The sequence below is a fragment of the Erithacus rubecula genome, assembly GCF_903797595.1.
Source record: "Erithacus rubecula genome assembly, chromosome: 5".
Lineage (NCBI taxonomy): Eukaryota > Metazoa > Chordata > Aves > Passeriformes > Muscicapidae > Erithacus > Erithacus rubecula.
In genome coordinates, this window is record NC_136687.1 from 42,488,033 (window position 1) to 42,498,180 (window position 10,148).

The following is a 10,148-nucleotide window of genomic DNA, read 5'->3' on the forward strand; positions in this document are numbered from 1 at the left end:
CCTTGTGCCAAGAAACTGAAGGCCATACTGGAGTATTTTAAATCAAAGAACATTAAATCATCATTGCACATAAATGTCCTGGGGATCCTGGTGAGTTCCTTCCCTAGCCAACCACCTTCCCAGCTTTTGGAAGAAGACCAGCCACCATCTTCCCTTTCCAGCCTTTTCCCCCTTGTAATTATACTTATTTGTCATCCTGTTTCAGACCAAACAAACTTCAAATATCTATAATCCTCCAAACAAGCAGAAAAAGAGAACTGTATGAAGAAAGAGTTGCAAGAGATCCAGAGTAGCTGTATATAGGACAGAACAGGCACAAAATTTATTATTTTCCATTTTTTGCTATCTCTCTTAAATCTCCCTGAAATCGCTCTTTCTGCCATCCTAAGAGATGGCTTACTTTCAAACCAAAGTGTCCTCAGTCTCTGGAAGAAATTTACCCTGTAAAAAGTTTTTTTGCTTTTAATTGTTAAAGCCAAGATGAACAAAACAAAATCTAGACTCACTTTTTCTTTCTCTGCTTTATAACTATGCAAGTTGTAAGTTCACATCCAAGTTTTCCTTAAAATAAGCAATTAAATTTCATCAGGAAGTCAAACAGGTAAACTTAGTTTTCCAGCATTAAATCAAACGCCTTGCTGAAGACCTAGAAGGAAAAAGGGTGGTTACATGCCATTCCTGATGAACTGAAATGAACCCTGATCTGCTGATCCCAGCACCAAGCCTGTGTCACAACCAGGTCTACATTGGCTTCACCTCCATCTGCCAAAGCAGCCTTTACAGCTGAGCCACCAGAAAATGTCCTGGGCTGAGGCACTCTGTCTGTATGAGAAGTATATAAAGCCTAACAGAAGGATCAGTGGTTCTTTCATCAAGGACAAAGATGTGTTCACAGGCTTCCTGGACTAGGAGAGTATGGATGTGCCTCAGAGTAATTTTTGTGATTTTCGTTCTTCAGGTATTTGGCTGTAGCCCAGGACGAAGGGAGGGGATGTTCCTCCAGCAGCAGGCCATGGCCTGAAGCTGCAACAACTGCCCAGGGTGACACAGTGCCACTATGGTGATTTTACCATCTGTGCAAGCAGCTATCTCTCCCACTGCCCTGGTTCCTGTGTTGACACGATTAGAGCAGCCACACTTTTGCTTAAAACAAACACAAAAGCACCCTCAAAGCAAAGAAACAAAGCACAGCTTGCAAAACCTGAGTCTGATCAGATCACTCCTTACTGCTCCTCAGCGAGCTGGGCTTTGGCTTCAGTAGCTGAAAGCAGGACTAAGCACTTTCATGTAAGGTGCCCCACAGCTCTGCTACAAGCATCAAGGCTCTTGGGAGACGAATACCTGTAGCACAACCTGCCCTTCAGCCACAGGGAGTAACCAACATCTACCTCAACCTGGCAGGGTTTACAGCTGTGCCGGAGATCCCAGTCATGGATGCCATGTGTTCCCAGGCATGGATGCCAGTTTCTCTGCCTGCTTTCATACAGACTTTCTAGCACACAGATGCTTTCATCAGGATGACTCAAAAGCAACTGTTAGAACTGACACAGCCCAATCATACCAGGAGCATGAAATAGCCCCTCAAAGGGGCAGAAAATGCTCCACAATCCTCTGGTGTCATAACACCAACATGGAGGATGAGCAAATAATCTGTGTGCTCAATTGCTTGTGGCCTTTTGTTTCCTCTGACTCCAGCAGGCATGTGGCATCACAGGAGAAAGCCCAGCTTTCTGGAGAGAACTAAAGCCATTTGCTCATCTCTTCCCTTCCCTTGAGAAACCTCATTTGTTCACCTCTTGGTCAATTTAAAACTCTAGTTTCCTTGGCTAGTTTCAGTCAATCCTGAAACACATTGAAAATTCACAGTCTCAACTTGGAGGTCAGTGATGCCTACACATAAGCTTGACCATGGATCCCCAAGGCCAAGTTCTCCTCCAAACACACATCCCTTCTTCTCTTGACTTTTAAATCAAGGAGCTGGAGTCAAATCTGTCATGCAATGCAGTTTCAGGCAGCAAAACTGCCACATACAATAAAGCAAATACAGGACACCTGCAAAAGGCAAAAGTATCCTTCCCTAGTATGCTTAGACAACATAATTAATGGAGAGAAAAACAAATTTTCTTCCCTCATTTGACCTTCATTTTATTCCTTTGTTTCCTTTTTTTTGTTTTTTTTTTTTTTTTTGGTGATGCACACACAGCTATAGATACTAAATTCACACAAAGTATTGTAGCCTGAGGGGTTTTTAAAATTGCTTAGCAGGGCTATTTCCTTCCAAGACAGACAGCTCCCTCACTTCTGTTTTTTAGGGCCTACAGTTGCCCTGCCAGCAAACCTGACTTCCAGGAAAGCGGAGAGCAGAAGGTTGTCTGAAGCCAAGTGGCTCCCACACGTAACAAGCCCACACAGAGCAAAATCCAATTCCGTGCTTGCAAGGCAAGGAGCGCTCCCTGGGAAATTGCAGCTTTGAGAGTTCACCTTGAAAGCAGAAAGTCATTAGAGCCAAATTGAAAATGTTGATTTTGGAAGCCCTTGTTATTAGCATCAAGAAAAGTTGCCCAGTCCCACCTACAAGTGAAGATTGCAACCCCAGGTTTTCTGTGCTATTCAACGTCAAGGAACTGCCAAGACAGGATGAATCTGATCTGGGAAATACCAGCCATTCTGGGCATGGACCTTTTTCTCACTTGAATATTGGGATTAAGGCCATACCTTCCAGCCCTGAAGGGCTCTTACAAGTACACATGACATTCCAACTAAGACTTGCAAAGATCAGATAGCTTTTCAGAGTAAAAAGACAAATTGCTTTTCAGCTGTGCAGTCACCTCGCATGCTCCTGAAAGTCCACTTATGCACAGAAAAGGAGGAAAAAAGAATGGGAAGCACCTCCTAGTCAATGAACTCCTGCAGCAACCATCCCAATTGCAAAGGGTTAATAGACCACCATGCACACACTCATGGAGCTGTACCTAGACTGCTTTTTCGGTGGTGGTGGTGGTGGTGCAAACTCCACACAATTGCTCTTATCTTTAGGGAAATCAAAGGAGAAAGATTTGATCATTCCAGTCTGGCTCTTCAGTATCAGGCCATCATCCACAAAGTCAGAACCAGCTCTTCCACTCATAGGTCCTACTGTCCATGGGCGGTTTAAGACCCTCTGCTCCTCCTCCTCCTCCTCTATTAGGCACTGCTTAGTCCACATTGGGTTACAGTATTTCTGCCTCCTGTCATAGGATGGGCCTGCTACACCTCTATTGCACTCCTCCACAGAGACGCCATTCACATGAGTGGAGGGAGAAGGGGTCACCCCAAAGGCATCTGTATCAGTATAGCTCCTTGGCAGCAGCTGAACACCAGCTCCATTATGGCTGTTGTCATCATCAAACCTTCCTATGTGGGAGCTGACTGGGGGCACATGTCTCCCTTCACTGCCTGGCTGGCTGTTTTTGGACATCTTTGGGGGGATGGCCGGACTCTCAGTAAGTAAGGTCTTGACAGGAGCTGACAGATGAAATCTTGTGCTATTTTCATATCCAGATGCTTGAAAAATCTTTCCAGATTCAATAGCAGGTGATGAAGTCCCAAAATCAGGGTGGAAAGTGGGGCTGATACATGGCCACTGAACTCCTACTGCTGAGTCAGGGCTGCTGAGGAATATTGTCTTGCAATCATCCTCAGTGTGTGCTGTCATTATAGTTATCTTTGCTGCCACCTGGCCAGTGGAGTCCTGGTGTTCCTTCTCACCTCCTGAAATCCAGCCACCATCTCTCCACAACCCATCAGCTTTTTCCTTAGCAGTGCCGTGGGCCAGTTTCTCTGCTTTTGCCTGGCTGCCAACAGCCTTCAGCTGTGCCTTCCTCCGCTTGGTGCTCTCAGCATAGATGGGATCAACATGGCCTGGCTCAGCGAGGCGAGGGCACTGAGGCTCCACCAGAGCCTCCTGAGGGGTGCTTGAACCTTCAGTGCAGAGGCTCCCAGTGACAAAGGGCTCCCCAGTGAGAGATATGTCCTCATCCTCCTGGTACAAAGCAAGAGCAGCCGCCTTGCAGCTCCCTGTGCTCTGAGGGAGGGTGTCAGGCTTGGTGTGGAGAGACAGGTTTTTCCTGCCTAAACAGAAGGCATAAGGAAGAGGATCACTCTGGTCTTTTGTAGCACAGAAGGCCACATTCACACCCCTGTGCTCCTCTTCGCTGAACTTGACTGCCCGGCTGCGTGGCCTTGGAATCTCCGGGGCATCCTGCTGCCTACCTCCGCTGGGAATGTGACTCTCCTTCTCAGACTGTGCAGCCTTTTCCTCTGTGCAACATGGCTTCCACGGGACTTGGTGCTCTTTGAGGCAGTTTGTGATTGAACAGTACTCACCCCCTTCACATTCAAAGATCGAGGAGATGTGACCACAGTCACAACCCAAAGGGAGCACTGCTCCTCTAGCTTGGGAAGAAGTGTTTTTGCTGGAATTAGTGGTGCTTCTGTCCCCCAAGGCAGACAGATTAGGGCAGGGGACCTGATGAGGCAGTGCAAACTTGTCTTTAACTCTGTCCTCCTGCTTGCCTACTTCACCCACAAGTACCAGGCTGTGGATGGAGACATTTCTCTCCACTCGACTCTCTAGACCATGCAGACCCACCATGGAGTAGCTGGGAGGACAACACGACAAGCAGTCGTTGGGCTGGTTGTGAAGGAAAGGCTTTCTCACACCATCATTGGCAAAATTGTCAAGGCAGATGCGCTGTGCATCTCCTGATTTCAGGACAAGCTGCTTGCCAGAAATCATACCCCACCTGACCTGTATGGGTCAAAAAAATAAATGCCCTGTCAGAACATGCATATGCAAAATGGAAGACAAAATTTAAACAAATCCACAAACTGCAAAAACAAAAGCCCAGCTCTGCGGAATAGTACTGTGGAATTCATCATCAATTTTGCTGTGCTCACCCCACCACTAACTTCCACAAACCCTTCCTGGTAAAACTACACTTGTCATATTTCCCAGACCATTTGTAATCCTTGCATTATTAACAATAGCAATGCACTGGAATAAGGCATTCTCCTTTCTCTCCCTATGGGATTGCTGCCAGAAACATGTCTAACCTGTCATCCTGTCTGTGAACAACTGTGCAATTAAAGATTCAGAGAGCAAAGGAATATTTTCACTTGTCTCTGCTTATTTTCATTTTATTTCACACTGCTCCAGAGTGTGTGACTCCAGAACACAGACACAGACCATTACGGGTTATCCTGGGATAGCAGGATAAGAAGTAGGGATTGGGGAGCAGGCATGCCAAATCTGCATGTACAAATGCCACCAACAATGGCAGCTTGCACCCCTGTGCCCTTCACCCCTTAGAAGAAAAGAAACAGACAGCAGTGGGACGCAGAGAGAGCTGGTGAGCCCTGACTCGCCTCTGGGGCATGGGGAAATAGGAGCACACCTCTGCCACAGGCAGTGGGGCAGCAGCCTGTGGTCAGTCCACTGAGACACTGCTGGTATCAACTGGTCAGGGTGAGGAGTTACACCTACAGTGAATTAATGCTCTGGCAAAGACTGGTAGGAAAGAGTAGGAAGGCAGGGCACTTTCTTCCTCACCCACAAACACCATGGATCCAGTCAGCACTGACTGCAACCAGGTAAGATATAGTTCCAGTAAAACTTTCCAGGAAAATAACCCACATCCTCATTTTAAAAACAGAAGGTCCTAAACAAACAATGTATTTTTAAGCTCCTCTGTACACAGCTTGTGAGCAAGAGCTCATTCAACTTCATCCAAAGATAGACTGGAAAACCAATATATGGCTTAAAGACCTGAGTCAAGATCAGAAGGAAAAACAAAGGGAAGGAAACATTTGTAACAGATATTCCTAGCACTCAGAGGACAGGTAAGTAATGGGAAGTCATGCTTTGACTGGATTGTTACCTGTGACAGATCTGCATTCATATTTGTATCTGCCCACGTGTTAGCAACATCCGAATTTATCATTGTTGGCTTCACAGCAATTGTTGGCTTTGAGAAGTGGAAAGTATTTACACCTTCGTCTTCCAACATAAGGCTCTCGGGCTTGGTCCTAGCTCCATCTGGGAGCATGCCACAAGCTCCCACGTCTGCTGGTGTCTGCAGTTGATGGAAACTCTTTGGATTGAAGCAGTTTTTGCAGGAGCCAGGCTTCCAAACGTGCTCCACAAAGTCACTACACGCAGACATCTTCAAATCCTCGTGGGTCAGACTGAGAGCCCACTGCGTCTTCTGCACTGCCTTCCAGTGCTCATTTTGCATTTGCTCCCGAGCCACTCGAAAGGATCACCTAGTCATCTGGAAAAGCACAACACTGTCTGATTAGCTTGATTATGCCCCCAAGTGGGAATATTTTTAATAGGACAGGTGATAATTACACTTACTCTGTTTTCATCACAAAGGCATATTGTTTACAAGGCTTTTTTCACAGCTTAGCTAAAGCCCACATAATCACTTGAAAAGCCTCATCTTCTGAGCATAGCTTTGTAATAGAATAGACATCAAGCGAGCAGCATTCCTATGTGATTTAATTCCCTGCTTAATCAGCATGTATAACCAGCCTCATGCAAGGTTTAGATCAAGGGTAAAGAAAAGGGGTCTTGGAAATAGCTGTTCACAGCCCCACTAACAGAGCCCGACAGGAAAAATTTCTTCTCCGAAATGGCATCCTCTCTCAGGAAAATAAAAAGGCCTGGAGACACAAGGACCAGTATCAGAGACTGTAACCAAGGGGACCAGCAACTACCTCCCTTCACCAGAAGCACCACTGTGATTCCTGCCGTAGTATACAAAGGCTTCTCTCCCACCCAGTGAAAGGCAATCAGCAAGGCTGGGGCTGGCACCGATTTGAGCAAGTGTCTGGCAGAATGTTCTTATCTTGTTTGCCAAGAGCCACAAATAACAGTGTCAGCTCACTGAAATGATTCATTGTCTGCAAGGAAAGAAACGTTTTGCTCTTGGATTACTTACAAAGATTCCATCTTCCTTCCCCAGGAGGGAAATGCCCCTGCATTCCTGTGTTCCCATCCCCACCACCTCCCTGGCCAGGTCTGATTGCACTCTATCCAGTAGCTAGGTACCTGGAACTAACAACTTTGGAGATATTTCTGAGGACTCCCACAGAACTGGATTAATCCACAGTGGATTAGGAAAGAAGATCAGACAGAGAATGCAGCCGGCTGTTATGGGTTTCAGGACGCACAATTTCCCCACGTGGCTCCATAGAGTTCCTTCCTTATCTAACCAAGTTTACATCAAAATCCTCTGGCCAGCTGATCCCCAGGTCTTGAGGGTCTCCAACTGAACAGGCACTTTTACACTCCAGTCCTGGAGGCACATGAGCAAAATTCACCAGCCCGCTCCTTAAGCACTTCCTCCATGCAGGCATATTGGAACACCACCAGAGCTATGGACACTTTTGCAATTGCAAGCACCCCTAAACAGCCTGTACTGCAGTAAAGATTCTTGCCTCTGGGCTCAGAGATTCCCTGGCTAGCCCTTCCAACAGCCACCCACACTGCATGGCATAAAGACAGACAACTCTAAGAGACTGGGTGGGACAAAGTGAAGGGGAAGAGAGCCACTGACCCACAAGCATCATCGAATTCAAGTGCCACCTATGGGAAGGGTGTTTGATCGGCTAAACTATCAGCACCTGCAGACTCCTTCTGTCTGACAGTCTAATAAATTAAGATCCATTTCTTGAAAGAGCAGGAAAAAGGGGGAATATCAGATTGCTGTGCGTCTTTTTTTAGACAAGACACTGTTTTAGACAAGCTTTTTTATGGACTTCACAGAGTGTGAATTAACCAAAGGGCAGTGAATCACTCTCAGGCATATTCCAACACCTTCAATGAGGTTAACAGTATTTGCACAGAAAACAGTTTTAAAAATATTTTATCCTTTGTTTCGTTTGAGATCTAGCATGCAGCGTCCAGCATCACCCAAGTTGAACAAGTGTCCTGAAGAGAGCCAGCAAATTAAAAAGAAAAATCAAAGAGAAGGAAGCAGGCACTGGAACCAGAAAAAAACTCTTCACTTCTGTTTTAATACTCGGCGCTGCCAAATGCCTGTTAAAGACCAGGGTTTCTCTGTCTCCCGCCGTCATTTCTCGCTGCCCAGATGCCGGGGCAAGCCCGTGTCCGCACGCCGGCTGAGCACTGGGACCCACCCGCAACAACCCACGCGGCGCCGCGCGGGGAAACAGGCCGGGATCGGTGGGGGATAAGGGAGCGAAATCCAGGGGCTGGGTCTGTCCCCCGGCAAGTTGAGAGCCAGGACCTGGGTCTGAGACACTCCCGGAACCCCCGCGCGTCCCGGGACACCGCCGAGGACCCGATGTAACGGCTACCTGTTCCCTACGATAGAGATTCCAGGCTGAGGCGCAATGATGCTCCGGTGCAAAGAAAAGCCCCAAACCCCTAGCCCAAGTGGCTCTGGCTGCCAGACGGTCCCTCCGGGGCGTCAGACGCCCACCAGGACCGGGAAAAGTTTGCCGGGCAGACCCCGCCGGGGCTCCCGGGGCGGGCTGCAATGCCGGTCGGGATTGGAGCGCGCCCGGAGCCGGCTGTAGACCCCCACCCCGGCCCTCCGTCCGCATGCTCGGTGGGCAGCGGCACAGCCCCGCCACCCCGGCCCCAGGGCAGCCCCGCCCCGGCCCCGAGTGGCAGCACTGGGGTCCCTCCCTGCCCGGCCTTGTCCTGGGAGGCGGAAGCCCGGTGCCCGCCCCGGCAGCAGCTCCCTGCTCACCAGGCTCTCGCGGCGGCGGCGGGCTCCGCTGGGCTCCACGCTGTGCCTGCCACGGCCGCCACCGCTACCGGGCGAGTGGCGAGCGGGACCCGCGTGGGCCGGAGGACGGCGACCGCCCCGCCCCGGTCCCTCCCCTCGGGTATGGCGTGGGCACGGCCCGGGCGGGAGAGGCGGCTGCTGCGCGTCCCTACTCCGCACAAAGCCCTCTCCCCGCGCCCTGTGAAGCGTACGCGGCTCTCAGCCACGTCCCCACAGCACCCCGCCCCAGCAGCGCTCATGCAGACGGGTTCTGTCTCAGAACATCCCGGCGGGCAGTAGCCCCCGGGGCGTGCAAACATCCACATAGCCAGCAACCCAGCACAGATCCCTTAGGGTCCTACGCACAAACTCACCCCGCACCCCGACACCAGCCTTGAGGACGCTAGTGATCCAGCTGGAAGGCACTGGGAGCCAGAAGGTTCAGAGGGTTCACTCATATTCGTAGAGGTTGCCAGACAACGACAGGGTGAAGTTCATCTCGAAGGGATGCTGTGGAAGGGAGAGAAGTTTGCCGCAACTGAAATCAGGATTTGACACCACCGAGCAAAAGCTGCAGACACCGTCTCAAGAAAATCTCAGACCTCTGCTGGTGTGGGAGGCTGGGCTTCACTAAAGGGTATAGGATAAGATTTTATTCAATATAGCGTCTGAGCTTTGGGGCAGGCTGTAAAAGGAGTAGTCTTCACTTACCCTGGTTCTTGTTCTGTGGTGTGTAGTTTTGAGCATCTAAATTCTTCAAAAGTAGGAAAAAAAACCCCATTTCTTCCCCTGCCCTGGTCAGAACCTTAGTTCAGTTCTTTGCTTAAGTCATTGCTCCTTTAGTGTGACAAAGTATTCCTAGTCTCATATATAATAGTGGATTTGCAAGGCAAATAGTCTTGCATAATGGAGAATCCAAGCCTCAAATAACAAAACAGAAACTGGAGATATGCACAGCACTTATAGATAATAAATATCTTTCTCAGGAGCCAATCATCCCAGTACATTCTTCCCCTTCAGGGAATTTTGGCAGTAGCACAGTTTGCTGGCTGGTCTTATGCAGTTGTTGCTGTCTGTTCATGTTCTCTCTTATTTTTTGATCAGTTATTAAAACAGTCCAGAGACCCCAGAACTCCTCCACTTAATTTGCTGTATTGCCATGAAAGCATCTGCTTAACAATCTCCTACTTCTTCTTTCAAGTAAACCACTCACAATCAACTTGTTGTGTCTTTTCATATGCAGGATCCCAGTGCCAGCGCACCCAATCGTACAAGTAAATTATCTCTCAGAAATGTCTTCACCATCCTCTTCAAATGCCTTCACTGTGCTCTCTCCTAGAGCAGATCCGCTCATCTGTGGGAGGGGAA

General features: G+C 48.6%; 1 protein-coding gene across 5 annotated transcripts in view; it reads right to left on the bottom strand.

Moving 5' to 3' along the window:
• The window catches only part of PRAG1 (PEAK1 related, kinase-activating pseudokinase 1), a 23,989-nt gene extending 14,375 nt beyond the window's left edge, over positions 1–9,614 (bottom strand). The window contains exons 1-3 of one of the 5 annotated variants that reach the window (XM_079305365.1): positions 9,492–9,614; positions 5,919–6,311; positions 2,973–4,789 (exon numbers count right to left, since the gene is read on the bottom strand). In XM_079305365.1, coding sequence (XP_079161491.1) covers positions 2,973–4,789; positions 5,919–6,275 — 2,174 coding nt within the window. In that variant the 5' untranslated portion in view covers positions 6,276–6,311; positions 9,492–9,614. Of the gene's footprint in view, positions 1–2,972; positions 4,790–5,918; positions 6,312–7,093; positions 7,236–8,364; positions 8,700–8,762; positions 8,901–9,491 lie in introns of those variants that run through there. The other 4 variants (XM_079305363.1, XM_079305364.1, XM_079305366.1 and 1 more) reach the window with 4 other exon arrangements.
• Between the last annotated feature and the right edge of the window lie 534 nt (positions 9,615–10,148).